Source organism: Neoarius graeffei, chromosome 18, assembly GCF_027579695.1.
Source record: "Neoarius graeffei isolate fNeoGra1 chromosome 18, fNeoGra1.pri, whole genome shotgun sequence".
Taxonomy (NCBI): Eukaryota; Metazoa; Chordata; class Actinopteri; order Siluriformes; family Ariidae; genus Neoarius; species Neoarius graeffei.
Window position 1 is genome coordinate 15,179,837 of NC_083586.1, and position 26,982 is coordinate 15,206,818.

General features: G+C 40.9%; 1 protein-coding gene across 5 annotated transcripts in view; it reads right to left on the reverse strand.

Moving 5' to 3' along the window:
• fn1b (fibronectin 1b) overlaps nt 1–26,982 on the reverse strand; it is a 129,527-nt gene that overhangs the window by 14,689 nt on the left and 87,856 nt on the right. For all 5 annotated transcript variants that reach the window (XM_060898458.1, XM_060898457.1, XM_060898460.1 and 2 more), the window contains 10 exons: nt 26,342–26,530; nt 23,757–23,846; nt 23,402–23,668; nt 23,109–23,225; nt 22,083–22,256; nt 11,115–11,267; nt 10,858–10,977; nt 6,330–6,599; nt 623–816; nt 100–187 (listed from right to left, as the gene is read on the reverse strand). In XM_060898458.1, coding sequence (XP_060754441.1) covers nt 100–187; nt 623–816; nt 6,330–6,599; nt 10,858–10,977; nt 11,115–11,267; nt 22,083–22,256; nt 23,109–23,225; nt 23,402–23,668; nt 23,757–23,846; nt 26,342–26,530 — 1,662 coding nt within the window. The remainder of the gene's footprint in view (nt 1–99; nt 188–622; nt 817–6,329; nt 6,600–10,857; nt 10,978–11,114; nt 11,268–22,082; nt 22,257–23,108; nt 23,226–23,401; nt 23,669–23,756; nt 23,847–26,341; nt 26,531–26,982) is intronic.

Here is a 26,982-nt window from a genome sequence, read left to right on the forward strand (position 1 = left end):
ATTGCAAATCAGTGCTTGCACCACAGTGATAACCATAACATTAATAAAATCTTAATGAAATGGTAATTATAATGAATCGTGTTATATGAACGTCTTTACCTTCAGTTGTAGTGACCTCTCCGATGAGCGGTAGGCTCCTGGCTGAGCCCTGCAGCGCATACACCTGCACCCTGTACACTGTGGACACCTGGAACATTTGTACAAAACTTTATATAAATCATACAGTATATAAGAGTACAACAGGGGTGGAGAATGGGGCCACTTCCTTTGCTGATGCAAATATGTGACATAAACATGGAAAAGTCTTCTTGTTAAAGGGCCAACCCAAAATAATGAATATATACTAGGTTAAATTCTGATTAGCAAATGTTTGTACACCCTTAAGACAAAACACAGTAATTGCTATAAAGTAATTTATAACAAGGTGTTTTTGTTTTTATTTTGGATTGCGTTATTGTTACAATAGACACCCACATTTCATTTTTGACCTCTTTGGAAATATATTTCTTTAAAAGAGCTACATTCAATTATTTATTTATTTGTTTGTTTATTTAAAGGCTAACCTTTTCATGACTGGAAATAGTCTGTGCAATCAAACAAATAAGGGATTTTTTTTGTTTACCAGAAGTCCAGTGACGGTGACCTGCATGGCATCAGGAGCTACGGTCAGCTCTTTTGCCGGTGCGATGATGTTTTTTGGTGTCACACGGACATTGTATCCGTTCAGCTTGATGCCCGGTGCCCTCCAGAGCACCACGAAGGACGAGGGGCCCACGTCTCCGAACTGGATGTTGGTGGGGGCAGGGACAGCTGCAGCTGCAGGGGGTGGAGTGTATATAGATGGTAAATGTCTTACAGTGCATATTTTATTCTAAGCATAACTTTTAAATTTCCTTAAAAATCAAGAGATGTGTATGATGTTTGTTTCACGTTTGCACAGTGCATTTTTGTTTTGAGTCATAATACAATTTTGATATACACTTGTGTTCAAAATAATAGCAGTCCAACACGACTAACCAGATCAGTCACTGTTTTTGGTGGAAATTATATTACTACATGGCAAATAATTTACCAGTAGGTGTAGCAGAGTCATAGAAAACCAACAGACCCAACATTCATGATATGCATGCTCCCGAGTCTGTGTAATCGAATAATTAAGTGAAAGGGACGTGTTCAAAATAATAGCAGTGTGGAGTTTAATTAGTGAGATCATTCATTCTGTGAAAAAACAGATGTCAGTCAGGTGGCCCTAATTTAAGGATGAAGCCAGCACATGTTGTACATCCATTTCTCTCTGAAAACCTGAGAAACATGGGTCGTTCCAGACATTGTTCAGAAGAACAGCGTGCTTTGATTAAAACGTTGATTGGAGAGGTAAAACGTATACTGTAAAGAAGTGCAGAAAATGATGGGCTGCTCAGCTAAAATGAGCTCCAGTGCTTTAAAATGGACAGCAAAGCCAGAGAGACGTGGAAGAAAACAGAAGACTACCATTCGAATGGATCGAAGAACAGCCAGAATGGCAAAGACTCAGCCAATGATCAGCTCCAGGGTGATCAAAGACGGTCTGAAGTTACCTGTGAGTACTGTGACAATTAGAAGACGCCTGTGTGAAGCTAATCTATCGGCAAGAAGCCCCCGCAAAGTTCCACTGTTAAAAAAAAAAAGATGTGCTGAAGAGGATACAATTTGCCAAACAACACATCGACTGGCCTAAAGAGAAATGGAGAAACATTTTGTGGACTGATGAAAGTAAAATTGTTCTTTTTGGGTCCAAGAGCCGCAGACAGTTTTTCAGACGACCCCCAAACACTGAATTCAAGCCACAGTACACTCTGAAGACAGTGAAGCATGGTGGTGCAAGCATCATGATATGGGAATGTTTCTCTTACTATGATGTTGGGCCCATTTATCGCATACCAGGGATCATGGATCAGTTTGCATATATCAAAATACTTGAGGAGGTCATGTTGCCTTATGCTGAAGAGGAAATGCCCTTGAAATGGGTGTTTCAACAAGACAACGACCCCAAACACACCAGTAAGCGAGCAGCATCAGGGTTCAAGACCAACAAAATGAAAGTTACGGAGTGGCCAGCCCAATCCCCGGACCTTAATCCGATAGAAAACTTGTGGGGTGACATCAAAAATGCTGTTTCTGAGGCAAAACCAAGAAATGCAGAGGAATTGTGGAATGTTGGCAAATCATCCTGGGCTGGAATACCTGTTCACAGGTGCCAGAAGTTCTCAGAAACCGTGGTTATACAACTAAATATTAGTTTAGTGATTCACAGGAATACTAAATCCTTAAGATTTTTTCAGTTTATACAGTAAATATTTGGAGTTTGTAATGAAAAATGCAGACACTGCTATTTTTTTGAACAGCCCAATGTTCATTTTTCTTCATTTTCTGTAAAGTAATTAAAATATTGATACATTTTTCTTCATGTTTTGATGTAGAATATAATGTGCAGTGTTCCCAATGCATAGAAATAAAAACTATTATAAGGATTTTGAGCTTTACTCACGTTTTTAAACACACTGCTATTATTTTGAACACAACTGTACCTTAGACAAAAAAGTTACTCTAAAGGATTATAGACCTTCATCCATTGACACAAATTTCTCTAAAATATCTTTTTTTAAAAATCACTGGTGCAATCCTTTTAAGAAACAGGGCAACTGAATATCTTACTGGAAACCAGAGTCCCTATTGGACAGGTGCCTGAGGTAAGTGTTGCTGCATCAAATAAAGAATCCTGTCAAGTTTCATGAAATTCCTCCAAAAATTGTGAGAGGAGTTGATTTCAGAAGAATGTACACCCTCATGAAATTGTCAAAGTACAAGTTATTTAATCAAGGGTCAAAACTCTGGGAAAATTTTCACAAACGTAACCTTTCCCGGGACGGACGGACAGACAGACATCGCCACGACATAATCTCCCTTCGGGCCTTTCGGCCAGTGGAGGATAAAAAAGCTTTTTGCCAAATGCTGCGTTTCCGCTATGTACAATTGGCTGCGGCGGGCCGCCGCACCTTGATTTTTGCCGCCGCACCTTCAGGAATACCCCTAGGAGCTATATGTATTCAACTACATTATCCGTTGCTTGCCCAGTCTTTGCGTTTGGGGCGAAGCGCAGTTCCACTGGCCGAGCTAGCAGTTACTTGATTGGTTTCCACAGGTCGCCGTGGACTCTGATTGGACAACGTTCCGCCTGGAGCAGCGTAGCCAAGCCAACCTGAGGTAAACTAACTGCTACGCGGCTGTCACTTCAGCTGTCAAATTGGGAAAGGTAAGTGTTGGGAACAATTCTTGAAAAGTAGACAGCAGATGTTATGTTACCTTATATTTCCAGTGTTACTTGAAATTATGTTTCGTTATGTCACATGATTACGTTATGTAAAACTATGTTAGGCCACGTTATGTTACATACTGAGTACTGACTACTGCGGAGACGTCTCGTTTGGCCTCCCGGTCTTCTGTGGTAGATTAGTCCGTTCACAAACTGAGGGGATGAATATCCACATGTAAACAACTACATAGATCTTCTAGATAGATTATCGTTTGGCATTTTCCAGATATAGTTCGTGAGAAATGTAATGGCAGTTTTTTCGATTTCATTACAGCCTATCGCCAGAGCGCTAGCTTTTATTTGAGCTTAATTAAGTCGACTGATAACGTCAACGTGATATCTTTCAATTGCAGATGAGCTTGTTGAAGTATTTCGCCAAAAAAAGAAAGGCGACAGATGAAGAAACTGGGCAGGTAAGATTCATTCGTGCAAAATAAAAGTCATTCGAGCTAGGGATGGGCATTCGATTACGTTTTCTTCGCCGATTGTCGGGAGAATTAACGATGAATAATCGAATAATAATTAACATCTTTATATTAAAGTAATCATAATTATTGCTATAATTTATCCCATTAGATTCCATGGCGGCCGGCGTCGGCCGTATTCTATCCCATAGCGGCTGGCGTCGGTGTTTTAATAGGCTATATAGGTGAATGGACGACGCCATCATCCCATTTACAGATAAGCCTAAATACTCTTAAGATCAATATTTCAGACCCTCTTCGATTTATTTTCATAATAAAAACACGTCTTTGTAATCAATTATTTTTAGATATTTTAGTTTTACTATAGATCTTGCGGTTTGCAAGCCGTCCTTGGATACAAACCACAGGTTCTATCTGATAGCCTATACACTAAATATTGAAACTTCAGACCCTCTTCGGTGTGTTTTTAGAACCAAAGCCATAACGTTTGTATTTAACTATCTTAGTTTTACAATGAGACGTTCCAGCTCCTTCTTGTCCGTAGTCTAACACCGAGTCGATAGTTGGAATTGAGATGAACCGCCACCGTCATTTTACAAGGCTCCGGTGCGCGCTGTTCAAATGGTAGGCTACATCATTTTTGTTGTGGATGAATTGTATTTATACGCTCCATTATAGTGATGACAGTAAACTTGGACATTTAAAAATGGTCCCACGCCACACTTTGCCGTGCTGCTTCATGTTGATTTTTAAGCGATTGACCTACGCTACGGAAGCTCGTAGGTAACTGAAGCCAGGGTACGGCCAAATGTTTGTCCGTGACAGACAGCGAAATTCATTGCTTGAAGACTTGCACTACGCACAACGCAACAACCTATAGGCTATTCATTTTTGTCGATGAATATGAACGTCATTCTTCTTAACGGAATTCTTAATGGTCAATTATCGATTAATCTAGGCTATTGGTTATGTGATGTCCATCCCTAATTCGAGCATACACTGTTGCAGAAAGTACAACACCGACGCGAGTTTTTAAACACAGCCCTTTTTCCGAATGTTTTGTCAAAAAATTTCTCAGAATGCTCCCGTATCCTCGTACTGGGGTGGGACGTCTGAGCGCAGGTCTTGCCACCGCACCTTCAAACATTTTCTAGGGGAAACACTGAAATGACATGAAATTCCTCCAAAAATTGTGAGGGAAGTTGATTTCAGAAAGCAAACACACCTTGATGAAATCACCAAAGTACAAGTTTGTTAATAATCAAGGGCATAACGAAATTTCAATATGCGTATAACTGTCTTATAACAAAGCATTTTGCCAAGTTTGGTGAAATTCCTCCACAAATTGTGAGAGGAGTTGATTTCAGAAGAACGTACATCCTCATGAAATTGTCAAAGTACAAGTTATTTAATCAAGGGTCAAAACTCTGGGAAAATTTTCACAAATGAAGCTAAATTGCAATATGTGTATTACCGTCCTATAACAAGGCCTTTTGCCAAGCTTCGAGAAATTCGTCCAAAAATTGTGAGAGGAGTTGATGTCAGAAGGAAAACACCCCTTCATGAAACTGTGAAAGTACAAGGTTGTTAATCAAGGGCCACAACTCTGGTAAAATGCAACCAAATTGAACAAAATAACAATATGCGTATTACTGACGTATAACAAGGCCTTTTACCAAGTTTCGTGAAATTCCTCCAAAAAAATTGTGAGAGGAGTTGATTTCAGAAGGTGAGCACCCTTCCCAGGACGGACGAATGGACAGACAGACAGCCATCGCCATGACATAATCCCCCTTCGGGCCTTTTGTTAGGACTTGGACTGTTTTGGCCTCTAGAGGCCGCTGTTATTTCCTTTTCGTGTCTTGTTTATTTTGGCCTCTAGAGGTCGCCACTGTTCCTGTGTTTTGTGTTTTTGTTAATTGCCTGTTAGTCCTAATTATCTTCACCTGTGTCCTTAATTAGTTTGTGTATTTATACCCCTGAGTTCAGTCCTCTTGTCACGGAGTCTTTGTGCTGTTATGTTTATCTCCAGTTTCCTTTGTACTGTGTTTTGTGGATCTTCTGAGCTTTTGCATTTTTGCCTTATTCTTTTTGAATTATACTCTTTGTTTTTGTTTTTTTTGTTTTGCCCTGGATTGTATATAGTGTACATAGTATAAATAAACCTTTTGTTACTTTTTCTACTTCTGCCTCACGCCTCTGCATTTGAGTCATTCCCCTGGTGGCCTAGTGGGGGTTTGCTAGATCATCACACCAACGAACCAGGTTCGAATCCCAGCAAAACCCTGACACCTTTAAGCCAGCGGGGGAATAATAAAAGCCAATCAGTTTCCAGTATGCAAATACATGCCATACAACACTATTCATAGCCTCCTGCTTTCTTAATAAATGTGACTGCTTCTGAGCTGTTTCAGTTTTTCAGCAATGATTTCTGGCTACATTCTCATTCTGTGACGTCTTATGATCTAATGAATTATACTCAATGTAGCAGTTTTGGCATAATATAAAAAAAAAAACCCAAATCCCCACATCGCTTTTTGACACTGTCTTACTGGTGGTGTGTGTTCCCTGCAACTCTGTGACGGAGCCTAGGTTGGTCCTGGCGATCACTTTGACGCTGTATTCGGTTCCAGGTTTCAGGTTTTGGAGAAGCACGTCATTATCGTTACTGCTTGGAGCTGGTGTCCACTCGCGTTCTCCGGTCTCTGGACTTGAGTAGAAGACACGGTACGAGGTGACACGACCAGGTGGGGGTTGCCAGGTCACGCGCACTGAGGAGCTGTCCACATCAGAGAACGTCAGATCTTTGGGGCTGTCCGGTGCTAAAGAACAGAGAGGAGGAAAAGTGTTGAACTCTGATTAACCTGGATGGTTTTTTTACTTAGGCATGTGCTGATATTAAATATTGGTTTTACAATATTGTGTAAAAATTTAAATACTACATTTTTATCTCATCATTTAAACGTCCATTTATAGTTACAGTGGGGCAAACAGTATTTAGTCAGCCACCAATTGTGCAAGTTCTCCCACTTAAAAAGATGAGAGAGGCCTGTAATTTTCATCATAGGTATACCTCAACTATGAGAGACAGAATGGGGGGAAAGAATCCAGGAAATCACGTTGTAGGATTTTTAATGAATTAATTGGTAAATTCCTCGGTAAAATAAGTATTTGGTCACCTACAAACAAGCAAGATTTCTGGCTCTCACAGACCTGTAACAACTTCTTTAAGAGGCTCCTCTGTCCTAGTCTGGCTAACGCGACTTCAAAGCTCTGCGAGCATTTGGTCTGGCAAAGATATTAAACCCAACCGTTTCCCAAAGGCGTGGTTGACCCGCCTCCCTGAAATGCCTCAGTTTGCTACTGGTCGAAGCCAGAAAAGGCTGTGACGAAGCTTAAACCAATCACATCACTCTTTCCTCTGACGTATGTGACGCAACGGAAACTGCTTGAGTAACAGGAAGAAGATAAATACCTCCAGGGCTGCTCTTTGCTCCGTTTTCAATGAGAACTTCTCGTTGAATGCTTTCAATACAGCATCTACCGCTGTGTCAAAGGCTTGCCGCTGCTCCATGTTCGTAATGTTTCTAGTGAATGAAGCGCTTCTGGCATAGATTCTGTAAACAATCTATGGCTTCCGGTCGCAGTTCTACTACGTCACTGCCTTGAACACGCCTCTACCCAGGGCCATTAGAGATGCTCAAAGTTGATTAGCTCCTGATTTTTCGGGAGCTTGGAAGAGCTGTAGATAGCTTGCCTTGCCAGACTAAGCTCGCAACAGGCCCTCGTGTTGCGTCACGCTTAGGATGGGCGGGCCCAGGCTACCTCTGTCCTCCACTCATTACCTGTATTAATGGCACCTGTTTGAACTCGTTATCAGTATAAAAGACACCTGTCTACAACCTCAAACAGTCACACTCCAAACTCCACTATGGCCAAGACCAAAGAGCTGTCAAAGCACACCAGAAACAAAATTGTAGACCTGCACCAGGCTGGGAAGACTGAATCTGCAATAGGTAAGCAGCTTGGTGTGAAGAAATCAACTGTGGGAGCAATTATTAGAAAATGGAAGACATACAAGACCACTGATAATCTCCCTCGATCTGGGGCTCCACGCAAGATCTCACCCCGTAGGGTCAAAATGATCACAAGAACGGTGAGCAAAAATCCCAGAACCACACGGGGGGACCTAGTGAATGACCTGCAGAGAGCTGGGACCAAAGTAACAAAGGCTACCATCAGTAACACACTACGCCGCCAGGGACTCAAATCCTGCAGTGCCAGACGTGTCCCCCTGCTTAAGCCAGTGCATGTCCAGGCCCGTCTGAAGTTTGCTAGAGAGCATTTGGATGATCCAGAAGAGGATTGGGAGAATGTCATATGGTCGGATGAAACCAAAATAGAACTTTTTGGTAAAAACTCAACTTGTGTTTGGAGGAGAAAGAATGCTGAGTTGCATCCAAAGAACACCATACCTACTGTGAAGCATGGGGGTGGAAACATCATGCTTTGGGGCTGTTTTTCTGCAAAGGGACCAGGACGACTGATCCGTGTAAAGGAAAGAAAGAATGGGGCCATGTATTGTGAGATTTTGAGTGAAAACCTCCTTCCATCAGCAAGGGCATTGAAGATGAAACGTGGCTGGGTCTTTCAGCATGACAATGATCCCAAACACACCGCCCGGGCAACGAAGGAGTGGCTTCGTAAGAAGCATTTCAAGGTCCTGGAGTGGCCTAGCCAGTCTCCAGATCTCAACCCCATAGAAAATCTTTGGAGGGAGTTGAAAGTCTGTGTTGCCCAGCGACAGCCCCAAAACATCACTGCTCTAGAGGAGATCTGCATGGAGGAATGGGCCAAAATACCAGCAACAGTGTGTGAAAACCTTGTGAAGACTTACAGAAAACATTTGACCTCTGTCATTGCCAACAAAGGGTATATAACAAAGTATTGAGATGAACTTTTGTTATTGACCAAATACTTATTTTCCACCATAATTTGCAAATAAATTCTTTAAAAATCAGACAATGTGATTTTCTGGATTTTTTTTTCTCATTTTGTCTCTCATAGTTGAAGTGTACCTATGATGAAAATTACAGGCCTCTCTCATCTTTTTAAGTAGGAGAACTTGCACAATTGGTGACTGACTAAATACTTTTTTGCCCCACTGTATATAGCCCTGTCCACCATGTTTCTTAAATTTTTAATCTGTTAATCGGTGAACAGAATTATGGGCTTGCTTCCTCCAACTCCACAAGGAAAAGTATTATTATTATTGCTCAGCCAGTACTATTATTATTCACCCTTCCTTGATCAATATTAATTTAGCAATAAAGCTGTTCCGAGAGCAGTGTTATTTAGTAAATGGCCATGTTCCTGGATCAGGGCTGTTCAATGTGAACACTATTCCTGGATCACCATTATCTGTTTTTAATTTTGTTCCTTCATTAGGATATATTAAGTCCATGATCAGTATTCTTCTGTGCTGAATATGTTTCTGGATTAGTATTGTTCAGTGTGAATTCTGTTCCTGGATCAGAATTATTCTGGACGAAATAATCAGTATTATTTGGATCAGTATTCAGTAGGGGTGGCACGGTTCACAAAAGTCGCGGTTCGGTACGTATTGCGGTTTGAGGTCTGCGGTTCGGTACGTATTGCGTTTTTTTTTTTTTTAAATCTTAAGCACTCTGTATTTGGGCATATAGCCTACTATTTACCTTAAGTAAACATAGTTTAGGATACAGCATTTAAGAGAGGTTAAAATTATAGTTACAATGAAATAATCATGCACAAACTGAGTTTGAATTGACATAAGCACATTTTATGAACAATCTCTGATGAAAAGCCAGGTAGTATTTTGAAACAGCAAGAGGGAAGACATGGATGATTTCAACAGCTTTTTTATTTACTACAGTGTTTATACAAAGTGTCAGGAGTGTTTGCTGCCATGTTGTGGCATCTAGAGGAACCAGGTGTCTTTTGTCACATACAGAGTTTTCATAATTGGAAGAAATAAAAATGAGTTCTTAAAGCTTACTTTTGAACAGATGTGTGTGTTAAAACTTAAACTTTTATGTGGCGACCAACCAACCACCTATATACAAAAACCGAATCAAAAACTCTTCTAATCCCTGAGAGTGAGGATGGATTTTTTCACTTGAAATTAAAGTGCAGTGTTTTGAAACGTATGGCTGGATTTCTTATCTAATCTTAAAGTGCCACTGTATTCTTAGAACGATTTATAACAAAATACACACACAGCCAATATAAAATATTGCAATAAAACCAATCACTGCACTGTTTAAAACAAACCTCCCCTCCCCTCGCCGGAAAAAAAAAAAAAATCTAGTTCGCCCATTATCCTGTGTCATTCTGAGATGCGCAGATAGACAGTAAAGGGAATTCCGAATTCCCTTTACTGTCTATCTGCGCATCTCAGAATGACACAGGATAATGGGCGAACTAGATTTTTTTTTTCCGGCGGCGCGGTGCCGGAACGCTATCACCCCTGTGAATCGCGCGAAAGAGAACCACGTGGTTTCATACGGGCATTCGGCTTTTTTTTTTTTTTGGCGAACGTCTTAAATAGGGGTACCGCGGTTTATACGCGTATTGCACCGCAACAGGCGTATCGTACGGTTCGGTTTTTTTTCCCATAACCGTGCCAAGCTTAGTATTCAGTAATAACTCAGCTTCTAAAATAGTATAGCTCACTGTTAATCATGTTCCTTGATTGATGCTATTTAATCTGAAGTCTTGGACAAGTATTATTCAGTGTTCCAGGATCAGTATTGTAATAACTGCTCCTGGATATGTGATTCTCAGTACACGGTAGTCCAAGATAGTGATATCCCAGTTAACAATTATAGCTCAGCCAAACAAACATTTTTTGAATGTTATGGTTCAAGTAGCTTTCAGTTCTAACAAAATTCAGGTCTTTGTGTTGTGAGAAAGTTATGTAACTTTAACTGCATTAACTGGAGGAATTACCACGACTATATCCACAATTAGGTTCCTGAGCAATTAGCAATGCATTAATGTAGTAAATCCAGGAACAGCATGAATGTTGTGTCTACTCACTCTTGTGTGCAGTTGCTCTCTCTAACACTGGTACGTTCTCTCCATCACGGCCGATGGCATAGACGCTGATTTCGTACTCCACTGTTGGCACCAGGCCTGTTATTCTCAATTCTGTCTGATCTGAGAACAAGGAGGGGAAAGACTTTCTAAAAAACTGCAACTATCCTGGGTAACTGTTAGCTAGATAGATAGCTAGATTAACTTTATTAATGCCACAAAGGGAAGTTAGCCTTTGTAGTGTACCCATCAAAACTTACCAGGTCCCACCTGCTTGGAGAAAGTGGGTCCCACTCCGTTTTTGGGGTTCCCAGTGACTTTGTAGCCTTTGATTGGGCCTCTGGCAGGACTCCAGCGTACCAAGATGGCCTGGTCCTGGATCTCAGTCCCTTTATTGAAGGGATCTGGGAGGTCTGGGAGAAGACGAGAGACAAAAAGACAAATCACAACTGGCTCTTGTAATTAAGAATGTACCGAGTCCACAGTATTATTCTGTCTTAATACCATTTCCATCCATCCATTATCCGTAAGGCGACTCATTTTAGATTTTTCGGATCACGGATCCGCCGACGGCAGTTAAATACTACCGCTGAAAAAAAAAAGTCTGTGTGTATTTTTATTTGAACTGCCGAAACGCACAAAAAGAAATGACAAAATTTTGGGGTCACGTATTTTTCTTTTAACAGCATTGTATCCCCAGTACTAGATCCTATTTGTCACAAGTAAAAAGGAAAAATTGTAAATACAAACGACAACGTGTGTTGTATATATCCACTTCAGCCAAGTCAGAAAACGAAACTATTTACGACATTGCGTATTCACTTGAATGTTAGATTCGAATGTTGTAAATTCTATGGGGTGATTTACGACCGCTTTACGACAGTATAAACCTCGTGCTGCTCATGGCTGATGCTGACAGCATGGCTTCCAAGCCATCGACTCAACTCTATGTAAGCATAACATGTGGTAAACAAAAATCTTTTCATTGTCTCACCGACCAAAACGTGGGCGATTTCGTCTCTCAAGCGTTGAAGATAAACAATGAAAAGATCAAAATGATCTTTGGTTCACAGAGAGAAGGTAGCGATTTAACCAGGGCCATGCTGAACATGCCTGCAGTAACGTTAGTTCGAGATTTTGGCTGCAGGTATCTGACTGTAGAATTAGAAGAGGAAGGTGCCAGAGAGAATCCTATCGAACCGAGAATCACGAAGGTATCAGCCCTTGCTGTACTAATGAGAGCTCAACGGTCATATGACCACATGCCTTCAGAGAAGTAAGTGCTGGAATACTAGTCCAGTTTTATATTAGAACACACACACACACACATATATATACACACAAATGTGTTGCGTGCCTACTTAGGATTTGCGCATTCTTAAGAATTGTCATTGGGAATGCCAGGCTAGCACTAGGATTTCAAATTGATTAACCACATTACAGTAAATCAAAAGAAGAAATATATTTTTGGCTAATTTGTATTATATTTTTCAAGAGTTTCTTTAAGTGGCTGATGGCTAGCGATAGCCTCATGAGCATATGTATGGTACTTGTACAGGTATAAATTGATGGTGTATAGAAAAATAGCTCTGATATATGTGGATCAATGTTTTTGAGATCAGACAAGTACATGTATCTGTGGTACAAAATATCTCTTGCTGTGTGCTGTGTGATTTTAAGAAATGTTGAAACTGATTTTTTGAAGGCGTTCGTTTAAAAAATGTAAATATACTATTCATGATAAATATTGATATGTAGGAAAACAGAAATTGGACAATATGGTCAAGTAGATTTATTTTTTCATGTATTGGTGATGGTAGCATTTCTATTTTGTGCTGGTAGCATGCAAGCTTGCCTGTAGATAGAATGAACTGATGATTTTTATTTTTTTTTTATTTCCATATAGAATTATGTGAACACATATTTTATTCAAACAAATACAGCTGATATAATGATAGGGCCATAAATAATAGGATATATATGTAATGTTCGTAGCTCATGTACTAGTACTATAAATAATGTTAGTTAATCACATTTGTTACAGTCTGTTTCAATATTTGTAAAATATCAGTTGTTAAACTTTTATAATCATGATACATTAGCTTAATGGTGGAATTTACTGCTCTTTTAATAGCTTTATACAACCCCGATTCCAAAAAAGTTGGGACAAAGTACAAATTGTAAATAAAAACGGAATGCAATAATTTACAAATCTCAAAAACTGATATTGTATTCACAATAGAACATAGACAACATAACAAATGTCGAAAGTGAGACATTTTGAAATTTCATGCCAAATATTGGCTCATTTGAAATTTCATGACAGCAACACATCTCAAAAAAGTTGGGACAGGGGCAATAAGAGGCTGGAAAAGTTAAAGGTACAAAAAAGGAACAGCTGGAGGACCAAATTGCAACTCATTAGGTCAATTGGCAATAGGTCATTAACATGACTGGGTATAAAAAGAGCATCTTGGAGTGGCAGCGGCTTTCAGAAGTAAAGATGGGAAGAGGATCACCAATCCCCCTAATTCTGCACCGACAAATAGTGGAGCAATATCAGAAAGGAGTTCGACAGTGTAAAATTGCAAAGAGTTTGAACATATCATCTACAGTGCATAATATTATCAAAAGATTCAGAGAATCTGGAAGAATCTCTGTGCGTAAGGGTCAAGGCCGGAAAACCATACTGGGTGCCCGTGATCTTCGGGCCCTTAGATGGCACTGCACCACATACAGGCATGCTTCTGTATTGGAAATCACAAAATGGGCTCAGGAATATTTCCAGAGAACATTATCTGTGAACACAATTCACCGTGCCATCCGCCGTTGCCAGCTAAAACTCTATAGTTCAAAGAAGAAGCCGTATCTAAACATGATCCAGAAGCGCAGATGTCTTCTCTGGGACAAGGCTCATTTAAAATGGACTGTGGCAAAGTGGAAAACTGTTCTGTGGTCAGACGAATCAAAAATTTTAACTTCTTTATGGAAATCAGGGACGTCGTGTCATTCGGACTAAAGAGGAGAAGGACGACCCGAGTTGTTATCAGCGCTCAGTTCAGAAGCCTGCATCTCTGATGGTATGGGGTTGCATTAGTGCGTGTGGCATGGGCAGCTTACACATCTGGAAAGACACCATCAATGCTGAAAGGTATATCCAGGTTCTAGAGCAACATATGCTCCCATCCAGACGACGTCTCTTTCAGGGAAGACCTTGCATTTTCCAACATGACAATGCCAAACCACATACTGCATCAATTACAGCATCATGGCTGCGTAGAAGAAGGGTCCGGGTACTGAACTGGCCAGCCTGCAGTCCAGATCTTTCACCCATAGAAAACATTTGGCGCATCATAAAACGGAAGATACGATAAAAAAGACCTAAGACAGTCGAGCAACTAGAATCCTACATTAGACAAGAATGGGTTAACATTCCTATCCCTAAACTTGAGCAGCGTGTCTCCTCAGTCCCCAGACGTTTACAGACTGTTGTAAAGAGAAAAGGGGATGTCTCACAGTGGGAAACATGGCCTTGTCCCAACTTTTTTGAGATGTGTTGTTGTCATGAAATTTAAAATCACCTAATTTTTCTCTTTAAATGATACATTTTCTCACTTTAAACATTTGATATGTCATCTATGTTCTATTCTGAATAAAATATGGAATTTTGAAACTTCCACATCATTGCATTCCGTTTTTATTCACAATTTGTACTTTGTCCCAACTTTTTTGGAATCGGCGTTGTATATGAAGAGCTCTTTTCCAAAACGTGATGAACGCCAAATTTAAAAAAAATGAGTTTGTCGCGCTATTCTGCTGTGTACTGAGCCTATTCACTGCTCCATTAATGTTTCATGCCAAATCGCTATATTTCCTTGTTTATATGTGCTGCAAATTGTAGTTTCTCTCCAAAACGCGATAGGCACTACACTTGTTTTTTGGCTGAGTGCGACATTTCCTCTAGACCAATCAGAGTTCAGTCAGCGTGACCGAGAGAGAGAAGCAGATAGAATCTGCATCATTCATTCTGCATCGTCGCAGAGCTCGCGTGTTCTATGACCTTTTAGGCAGAGTTGCTAAAGATTATGTAACAGTCTGCTTTGATATAATGCAAAACTTGATTCTTCCAAAAACTCCAATAGGACAGGCTTATTACTCACGTCAGCTGTATCTATACTTATTTGGTGTTGTTAGGCAGGTTTAAGATTTAAGAATGAATTTAAGATTGAGCACTAAGGTCATTTGTATGTGTGTTATTTTGAAGTTATTTGTTTTATGTAGCGGGTCATGGTGCTACTTTTACAGGTTCAACACTTTACTGAATAACTTGACTACTGAATGTATTTTTATCAATGTTGATTATTGTTATTTAATTAGTGGTTTTGTCATGCTAAGGTGGCGCTTTGAATGGATTGCATTTAAAAAAATTGAACTAACTGGCCATTTGTTATTTAGTTAGTTGTTTTCTGTGGTGGACAGTCTTAAAACGTAAGCTTAAACATAAATGAATGAATGTTATTTAAGTGTTTTATATAATTTATTTGATTTTATTATAAATTGTATGATGAAAGTTCCTGATATTATATATCTGCAGCATGTTCTCTTGTTTTAAAAACAGAAAGACAGAAAAAATGAATGGATTTATAGCATTTTGAAAAAAGAATGAGTGGCTTTATAGCATTTTGAAAAAAATATATAATAAACTCATCTCATCTCATTATCTCTAGCCGCTTTATCCTGTTCTACAGGGTCGCAGGCAAGCTGGAGCCTATCCCAGCTGACTACGGGCGAAAGGCGGGGTACACCCTGGACAAGTCGCCAGGTCATCACAGGGCTGACACATAGACACAGACAACCATTCACACTCACATTCACACCTACGCTCAATTTAGAGTCACCAGTTAACCTAACCTGCATGTCTTTGGACTGTGGGGGAAACCGGAGCACCCGGAGGAAACCCACGCAGACACGGGGAGAACATGCAAACTCCACACAGAAAGGCCCTCGCCGGCCACGGGGCTCAAACCCAGGACCTTCTTGCTGTGAGGCGACAGCGCTAACCACTACACCACCGTGCCACCTATCTAATAAACTTTGGATTTATAATCAATAACATTGTTGTTAGATTTCTCAGTTATTGTTGAAAATGTTCAGACTGAACCAACTATCTATTATAACAGGATAAATTAGATATTTGCAAAATTTATGGGTCTGGGTAAATAAATGTCATTTTTCTGAAAACAATCAAAATGGATTTATAGCATTTTGGAAAAGAAAAAATAGACAAGGCCACTTTTATTTTTATTTCAACCGACATTATCAGAAATATGTTGAAAAAATCCGTGAACCTAAAAATAAAAAATGGGTGGCCTAAACTGCTTATCCTGTACAGGGTCGCAGGTGAGCTGGAGCCTATGCCAGCTGACTATGGGCGAGAGGCAGGGTACACCCTGGACAAGTCGCCAGGTAATCGCAGGGGTGACACAGAGACAAACAACCGTTCACATGGTCAATTTAGAGTCACCAATTAACCTAACCTGCATGTCTTTGGACTGTGGGGGAAACCGGAGCACCTGGAGGAAAAAAATCACAGACACAGGGAGAACATGCAGACTCCACACAGAAAGGCCCTCGCCGGCCACGGGGCTCGAACCCGGACCTTCTTGGTGTGAGGCGACAGCGCTAACCACTACACCACCGTGCTGCCTTTGGCGTTACAGCGCTCCTGAATCTTTGTTCGGTTGTAACTCTGTTTCTATATTTGCATTATTCGGTGTTAGTATACATACTGAGGTGATTATAGAAAATCACGTGCACTGACTGGGCTATTTGGACTACTTCTCAATAATCACCTAGAGCGATTTGGCAAAATGGCGGCCAATCACTTTGTCACCGTAAGTGAGGAAGAATTACAAATTATGAAAGAAAATGCTGTTCCGAAAAGTACTAAGGATACTACAAAGTTTGGTCTACAACTATTCAAAGGTAAGGTGGAATTGTGATTTATTTTATCGATTTCAAAACAAAGTATTTTATGTGACTTGGCATAGATACATGACACAAGTCCGTGGCACGCCGTTATTACATTTACATGCCGCATTTGAAGTGTGAAATCTCATTAATATAATTTTTAAATAAACACCTGTGTATTTATATTAAAACAATTATCAACCTCAGGCTCAGTGAATATCGGTGAATAATAACCTCAACTTCGTTTCGGATATTATTCACCGATATTCACTTCACCTTCAGCCAATAATTGTTACATAATGCTTCACCTGGATCAGCATCATTCTGGGCTTACTCTGTTCCTGGATCCGTATCATTCTGGGCTTACTCTGTTCCTGGATCCGTATCATTCTGGGCTTACTCTGTTCCTGGATCCGTATCATTCTGGGCTTACTCTGTTCCTGGATCCGTATCATTCTGGGCTTACTCTGTTCCTGGATCAGTATCATTCTGGGCTTACTCTGTTCCTGGATCCGTATCATTCTGGGCTTACTCTGTTCCTGGATCAGTATTATTCTGGGCTTACTCTGTTCCTGGAACCGTATCATTCTGGGCTTACTCTGTTCCTGGATCCGTATCATTCTGGGCTTACTCTGTTCCTGGAACCGTATCATTCCGTGTTTACTCTGTTCCTGGATCCGTATCATTCTGGGCTTACTCTGTTCCTGGAGCCGTATCATTCCGTGCTTACTCTGTTCCTGGATCCGTATCATTCTGGGCTTACTCTGTTCCTGGATCCATATAATTCTGGGCTTACTCTGTTCCTGGATCCGTATCATTCTGGGCTTACTCTGTTCCTGGATCCGTATCATTCTGCGCTTACTCTGTTCCTGGATCCGTATTATTCTCTGTTCCTGGATAAGTATTATTCTGTGTTTACTCTGTTCCTGGATCCGTATTATTCTGCGCTTACTCTGTTCCTGGATCCGTATTATTCTCTGTTCCTGGATCAGTATTATTCTGTGCTCACTCTGTTGTTCCTGGATCCGTAATATTCTCTGTTCCTGGATCAGTATTATTCTCTGTTCCTGGAGCAGTATTATTCTCTGTTCCTGGATCAGTACTATTCTCTGTTCCTGGATCAGTATTATTCTCTGTTCCTGAGTCAGTATTATTCTCTGTTTCTGGATCAGTATTATTCTGCGCTTACTCTGTTCCTGGATCCGTATTATTCTCTGTTCCTGGTTCAGTATTATTCTCTGTTCCTGGATCAGTAGTATTCTCTGTTCCTGAGTCAGTATTATTCTCTGTTCCTGGATCAGTATTATTCTGTGCTTACTCTGTTCCTGGATCCGTAATATTCTCTGTTCTTGGATCAGTATTATTCTGCGCTTACTCTGTTCCTGGATCTGTATTATTCTCTGTTCCTGGATCCGTACTATTCTGCGCTTACTCTGTTCCTGGATCCGTAATATTCTGTGCTTACTCTGTTCCTGGATCCGTATTATTCTCTGTTCCTGGATCAGTATTATTCTGCGCTTACTCTGTTCCTGGATCCGTATTATTCTCTGTTCCTGGATCCGTACTATTCTGCGCTTACTCTGTTCCTGGATCAGTACTATTCTGCGCTTACTCTGTTCCTGGATCAGTATTATTCTGGGCTTACTGTGTTCCTGGATCTGTATCATTCTGTGCTTACTCTGTTCCTGGATCCGCATCATTCTGGGCTTACTCTGTTCCTGGATCCGTATCATTCTGGGCTTACTCTGTACCTGGATCCGTATCATTCTGTGCTTACTCTGTTCCTGGATCCGTATTATTCTCTGTTCCTGGATCAATATTATTCTGGGCTTACTCTGTTCCTGGATCTGTATCATTCTGTGCTTACTCTGTTCCTGGATCCGTATCATTCTGGGCTTACTCTGTTCCTGGATCCGTATCATTCTGGGTTTACTCTGTTCCTGGATCCGTATCATTCTGGGCTTACTCTGTTCCTGGATCCGTATCATTCTGGGCTTACTCTGTTCCTGGATCCGTATCATTCTGGGCTTACTCTGTTCCTGGATCCATATTATTCTCTGTTCCTGGATCAGTATTATTCTGTGTTTACTCTGTTCCTGGATCCGTATTATTCTGCGCTTACTCTGTTCCTGGATCCGTATTATTCTCTGTTCCTGGATCCGTATTATTCTCTGTTCCTGGATCAGTATTATTCTGTGTTTACTCTGTTGTTCTTGGATCCGTAATATTCTCTGTTCCTGGTTCAGTATTATTCTCTGTTCCTGGATCAGTATTATTCTCTGTTCCTGAGTCAGTATTATTCTCTGTTCCTGGATCCGTATCATTCTGGGCTTACTCTGTTCCTGGATCAGTATTATTCTGTGCTTACTCTGTTCCTGGATCCGTATTATTCTCTGTTCCTGGATCAGTATCATTCTGGGCTTACTCTGTTCCTGGATCAGTATTATTCTGGGCTTACTCTGTTCCTGGATCCATATCATTCTGTGCTTACTCTGTTCCTGGATCAGTATTATTCTGTGCTTACTCTGTTCCTGGATCCGTATCATTCTGGGCTTACTCTGTTCCTGGATCCGTATTATTCTCTGTTCCTGGATCAGTATTATTCTGTGCTTACTCTGTTGTTCCTGGATCCATAATATTCTCTGTTCCTGGATCAGTATTATTCTCTGTTCCTGGATCAGTATTATTCTCTGTTCCTGAGTCAGTATTATTCTCTGTTTCTGGATCATCCGTATTATTCTGCACTTACTGTTCCTGGATCAGTATTATTCTGTGCTTACTCTGTTCCTGGATCCGTAATATTCTCTGTTCCTGGATCAGTATTATTCTCTGTTCCTGAGTCAGTATTATTCTCTGTTCCTGGATCAGTATTATTCTGTGCTTACTCTGTTCCTGGATCCGTAATATTCTCTGTTTCTGGATCAGTATTATTCTGTGCTTACTCTGTTCCTGGATCCGTATTATTCTCTGTTCCTGGATCCGTATCATTCTGGGCTTACTCTGTTCCTGGATCCGTATCATTCTGCGCTTACTCTGTTCCTGGATCCGTATTATTCTCTGTTCCTGGATCAATATTATTCTGGGCTTACTCTGTTCCTGGATCTGTATCATTCTGTGCTTACTCTGTTCCTGGATCCGTATCATTCTGGGCTTACTCTGTTCCTGGATCCGTATCATTCTGGGTTTACTCTGTTCCTGGATCCGTATCATTCTGGGCTTACTCTGTTCCTGGATCCGTATCATTCTGGGCTTACTCTGTTCCTGGATCCGTATCATTCTGGGCTTACTCTGTTCCTGGATCCGTAATATTCTGTGCTTACTCTGTTCCTGGATCCGTATTATTCTCTGTTCCTGGATCAGTATTATTCTGCGCTTACTCTGTTCCTGGATCCGTATTATTCTCTGTTCCTGGATCCGTACTATTCTGCGCTTACTCTGTTCCTGGATCAGTATTATTCTGCGCTTACTCTGTTCCTGGATCAGTATTATTCTGGGCTTACTGTGTTCCTGGATCTGTATCATTCTGTGCTTACTCTGTTCCTGGATCCGCATCATTCTGGGCTTACTCTGTTCCTGGATCCGTATCATTCTGGGCTTACTCTGTACCTGGATCCGTATCATTCTGTGCTTACTCTGTTCCTGGATCAGTATTATTCTGTGCTTACTCTGTTCCTGGATCCGTATTATTCTCTGTTCCTGGATCAGTATCATTCTGGGCTTACTCTGTTCCTGGATCAGTATCATTCTGGGCTTACTCTGTTCCTGGATCCATATCATTCTGTGCTTACTCTGTTCCTGGATCAGTATTATTCTGTGCTTACTCTGTTCCTGGATCCGTATCATTCTGGGCTTACTCTGTTCCTGGATCCGTATTATTCTCTGTTCCTGGATCAGTATTATTCTGTGCTTACTCTGTTGTTCCTGGATCCGTAATATTCTCTGTTCCTGGATCAGTATTATTCTCTGTTCCTGGATCAGTATTATTCTCTGTTCCTGAGTCAGTATTATTCTCTGTTTCTGGATCATCCGTATTATTCTGCACTTACTGTTCCTGGATCAGTATTATTCTGTGCTTACTCTGTTCCTGGATCCGTAATATTCTCTGTTCCTGGATCAGTATTATTCTGTGCTTACTCTGTTCCTGGATCCGTAATATTCTCTGTTTCTGGATCAGTATTATTCTGTGCTTACTCTGTTCCTGGATCCGTATTATTCTCTGTTCCTGGATCCGTACTATTCTGCGCTTACTCTTTTCCTGGATCCGTAATATTCTGTGCTTACTCTGTTCCTGGATCCGTATTATTCTGCGCTTACTCTGTTCCTGGATCTGTATTATTCTCTGTTCCTGGATCCGTACTATTCTGCGCTTACTCTGTTCCTGGATCAGTATTATTCTGCGCTTACTCTGTTCCTGGATCCGTATCATTCGGGGCTTACTCTGTTCCTGGATCCGTATCATTCTGGGCTTACTCTGTTCCTGGATCCGTATCATTCTGCGCTTACTCTGTTCCTGGATCCGTATCATTCTGCGCTTACTCTGTTCCTGGATCCGTATTATTCTCTGTTCCTGGATCAGTATTATTCTGTGTTTACTCTGTTCCTGGATTCGTATTATTCTGCGCTTACTCTGTTCCTGGATCCGTATTATTCTCTGTTCCTGGATCAGTATTATTCTGTGCTTACACTGTTGTTCCTAGATCTGTAATATTCTGTGTTCCTGGATCAGTATTATTCTCTGTTCCTGGATCCATATTATTCTGCGCTTACCCTGTTCCTGGATCAGTATTATTCTGTGCTTACTCTGTTCCTGGATCCGTTATATTCTCTGTTCCTGGATCAGTATTATTCTCTGTTCCTGGATCAGTATTATTCTCTGTTCCTGGATCAGTATTATTCTCTGTTCCTGAGTCAGTATTATTCTCTGTTTCTGGATCAGTATTATTCTGTGCTTACTCTGTTCCTGGATCCGTAACATTCTGTGCTTACTCTGTTCCTGGATCTGTATTATTCTCTGTTCCTGGATCAGTATTATTCTGCGCTTACTCTGTTCCTGGATCCGTATTATTCTGTTCCTGGATCAGTATTATTCTGCGCTTACTTTGGCCCTGGATCCATATTATTCTCTGTTCCTGGATCCGTACTATTCTGCGCTTACTCTGTTCCTGGATCTGTATTATTCTGTGTTTACTCTGTTCCTGAATCTGTATTATTTAGTGTTAACAGTCTCCCTGGGTTAGTTTTATTCGGTAGTCACTCACCTTTGCTGCTGGTGCGGTGGGTGATGGTGGTTGGTGTTCCAGACGCTGGACTGTCTCCTCTGCTGGTCACTGTGTAAATGGTGATGGTGTAATCAGTGTCTGGCTGCAGGCCGCTGATAGTGGCTGATGACTCTGTACCTGGCACAGTGAACTCCTGGTCAGAGCCGCGCTGTCCTGTGGATTAAAATTGGATACCACGTCAAAATGATTTCTGTATTGTTTTTTGTTTTGTTTTTTAAATTCTGGACATCAGCAGCTTTAACTGCAGATCCATGTTGATTTAAATAATGTACTACTACTAATAATAATAAGTTCAATTTATATAGCGCCTTTCTCAAAACCCAAGGTCGCTTTACAATAATAGGCAGAAAAAAAAGAAAAGAAAAACGTCCACCAAATAGAGGTCAGGATATCATTCCAGTGGTGTAGCAGCCACAGTCCCACCAAAAGGCGCACAAAAACAAGTCCCACATCTCCAGCACAGCCGCCGTGACATCGCTCGAACACCATGCCATGCATCCACAAAACGAGCACAGAAGCATCGCCATGCAGAGCGCTGGTGTGTCCCAAACCGCCTGCATAGCTGCCGCGACGCCACCGAGCAACATCGCTCGGAACATCACACCAAGCATTAAAGCACAGAGCGCTGGACAACCACGATGTTAAAATGAGCAACGAGCTCACTGAAGTCCATAGCTGGGAGCACAAGCATCACCCACAGCAAACCAAGGCCTGGAGGGAACCGACGCCCAAAACTGGGCCTGGAGCTACACCACAACTGGCAGACAAAAACACTCAAACATCAAACACAGAAAAAATAAAATAAAAAATAAAAAAAAGGAGAGAAAATAAAATAAAAGGAGAGAAAATAAAATAAAAAAAAGTTCCGGTGAGAAGCGGCAGCCAGAATGCACACGACGTACTCTCAATCGGAAACAGAAAGGACGTGTGTTTAATAAAACACACGTCTCCTAATGCAAGTTTAAATTTAATGCTTATTTCTTTCTCTCTCTCTCTCTCACCCACCAGTCTGTCTGTGGTTGATCCTGTAGTAGCGAACTGGAATAGCAGGAGCATCCCAGGAGATGGTAATGCTGTTTGGGGTAGCTGTCGTCACCTCCAAGTCAGTGGGAGCATCTGAGACTAGAAACATGATAAAATAAAAAAAAATTAAAAATAGAAAGTTCTAAAAAAAAAAAAAAAAACTTCAACTCAAATTGGCTAATTATAATATGGCAATATTACTCTACCCCAGCCTTGGCTTTGAAGTAAGCAAATGTATTTAATAAAGGATAAAAATGTGTGTGTGTGGTGCTCACTGGTAGTCTGTGTGCCGGTGAGAGGTTTGCTCTGCTGGCGGCCATTGACGGCGTAGATGTACACTGTGTACAGTGTGTTGGGCTGCAGGTTGTTCAGGGAGTAACGCGTGCGGCTCGGTGGCAGACGCTCCTCCTGATGGAGCCCAGCCGTGGGCTCCTGGTACACCAGCCGGTATCCTGTGATCTGAGCACGTGGGGCCTGCCAGCGTGCCGTGAACGAGTGGGTGAACACATCAGAGAAGACGAGACCAGTGGGAGAGTCAAGAGCTGAGTGAGGGATAAAGACCAGCGCATGTTAACTCCATTAGGACTAAAACGTGATGGAATTTGTTTGAGATAGAGAAACAGGACTCACTGGTGGTCTGTCTGCCTGTGACCGGGCTGCTCTCTCGCTCACCATACACACATGACACGCTCACCACATACTCAGTGACGGGAAGCAGGTCTACACAGAGAGTGAGGGGAAAAATGGAAGAAACGTTAGGATAAATCCAGACTGTGATGAACAGCCGACACAATATTGTGTATTTTGATACACATGAAATAAAGTCCCTCATATAAATTAACAAATGTATTTATTCTTATATAGTTTCTACTATATTCACTATATTTATGTGGTTAATAAATATACAGTGGTGCTTGAAAGTTTGTGAACCCTTTAGAATTTTCTATATTTCTGCATAAATATGACCTAAAACATCAGATTTTCACACAAGTCCTAAAAGTAGATAAAGAGAACCCAGTTAAACAAATGAGACAAAAAATATTATACTTGGTCATTTATTTATTGAGGAAAATGATCCAATATTACATATCTGTGAGTGGCAAAAGAATGTGAACCTTTGCTTTCAGTATCTGGTGTGACCCCCTTGTGCAGCAATAGCCCATTCCTCCGTACAGAACAGCTTCAACTCTGGGATGTGGGTGGGTTTCCTCACATGAACTGCTCGCTTCAGGTCCTTCCACAGCATTTCGATTGAATTAAGGTCAGGACTTTAACTTGGCCATTCCAAAACATTAACTTTATTCTTCTTTACTCATATTTTGGTAGAACGACTTGTGTGCTTAGGGTCGTTGTCTTGCTGCATGACCCACCTTCACTTGAGATTCAGTTCATGGACAGATGTCCTGACATTTTCCTTTAGAATTCGCTGGTATAATTCAGAATTCGTTGTTCCGTCAATGATGGCAAGCCGTCCTGGCCCAGATGCAGCAAAACAGGCCCAAACCATGATACTACCACCACCGTGTTTCACAGATGGGATACGGTTCTTATGCTGGAATGCAGTGTTTTCCTTTCTCCAAACATAACGCTTCTCATTTAAACCAAAAAGTTCTATTTTGGTCCCATCCGTCCACAAAACATTTTTCCAATAGCCTTCTGGCTTGTCCACGTGATCTTTAGCAAACTGCAGACGAGCAGCAGTGTTCTTTTTGGGGAGCAGTGGCTTTCTCCTTGCAACCCTGCTATGCACACCATTATTGTTCAGTGTTCTCCTGATGGTGGACTCATTAACATGAACATTAGCCAATGTGAGAGAGGCCTTCAGTTGCTTAGAAGTTACCCTGGGGTCCTTTGTGACCTCGCTGACTATTACACGCCTTGCTCTTGGAGTGATCTTTGTTGGTCGACCACTCCTGGGGAGGGCAACAATGGTCTTGAATTTCCTCCATTTGTACACAATCTGTCTGAGTGTGGATTGGTGGAGTCCAAACTCTTTAGAGATGGTTTTGTAACCTTTTCCAGCCTGATGAGCATCAACAACACTTTTTCTGAGCTCCTCAGAAATCTCCTTTGTTCGTGCCATGATACACTTCCACAAACATGTGTTGTGAAGATCAGACTTTGATAGATCCCTGTTCTTTAAATAAAACAGGGTGCCCACTCACACCTGATTGTCATCCCATTGATTGAAAACACCTGACTCTAATTTCACCTTCAAATTAACTGCTAATCCTAGAGGTTCACATACTTTTGCCACTCACAGATATGTAATATTGGATCATTTTCCTCAATAAATAAATGACCAAATATAATATTTTTGTCTCATTTGTTTGACTGGGTTCTCTTTATCTATTTTTAGGACTTGTGTGAAAATCTGATGATGTTTTAAGTCATATTTATGCAGAAATATAGAAAATTCTAAAGGATTCACAAACTTTCAAGCACCACTGTATTCACTACTATATTTATAGTATACAAATACAGTGTGCATATACACTTTTTAGTTTTTAAAAGTGTTATTACCTTTTTTAAATTATTATTATATTGAGAATTTGTACATTATACTGTACAAGTTACACCTGGGATCACACACCTGTCATATGCATGTTCAATTAATGGAGGGGGGGGATATTTTATTTATTTTAAGAATATTCATTAATTAAAACCTTAGACTATGTATTTTATGTTACTTCATCTCATCTCATTATCTCTAGCCGCTTTATCCTGTTCTACAGGGTCGCAGGCAAGCTGGAGCCTATCCCAGCTGACTACGGGTGAAAGGCGGGGTACACCCTGGACAAGTCGCCAGGTCATCACAGGGCTGACACATAGACACAGACAACCATTCACACTCACATTCACACCTACGCTCAATTTAGAGTCACCAGTTAACCTACCCTGCATGTCTTTGGACTGTGGGGGAAACCGGAGCACCCGGAGGAAACCCACGCGGACACGGGGAGAACATGCAAACTCCACACAGAAAGGCCCTCGCCGGCCACGGGGCTCAAACCCGGACCTTCTTGCTGTGAGGCGACAGCGCTAACCACTACACCACCGTGCCGCCCCATGTTATTATATTTAATATTATTTGGTTATACTCGATTTTTAAAAATCCTTAAAAATAAACCTTGAGCTCTGTTATTATATACATTATATACATTTGCGTATACGTTTACTATTATTATTATTATAGAATAAAAAAATGATCATACTTTGGAGGAGGTAGGTGCTGGTGGCTCCACCCACATTTACTTCCTGTATGTTGTCATCATTGTTGCTTGGGTGATAGCGAATCACAAACCGGCTGATTTCTGACGGACGGACTGAGGGGCTGGACCATGAGAGGCGCATCGAGTCTGGACCGACCTCGCCGAAATTCAGATTGCTTGGAGCCGGAATGGCTGAAAAAGAGCAGACACGTAGAGAGAAAACGTCACACCTCAGAAATGTAAGCGGAGTTTAATTTAATCTTCACTGTGGATTAAACAGTGGAATAAGACAGGAAATTGAAATAACTTCACATTTATCAGCTCCAGAAATACAGAATTGATAAAAGGAGCCACATAATAACCATGTGCTAAAGTGTATGAGTTAACTGTGTACTAATTATATTTAAGTAATCATTAAAAACTCAATAATTTATAATTCATTTGTTTCTTAGTAAAGTGTAAAAATATAATGCGTACATAAAAAGTATACATGAATGTTGGCTTTGTTGTTAGGCAGAAACTCAACTGTTTAAAAAAAAAATTACATTCATAAAAGTTCTAGCTTTTCTCCCTCCCCCCCAAAAAAAATCTATTTTGGCTTCAGTTAAAACTAAAACCTTGTTTCCTTTAGTCCAAGTTCAGTT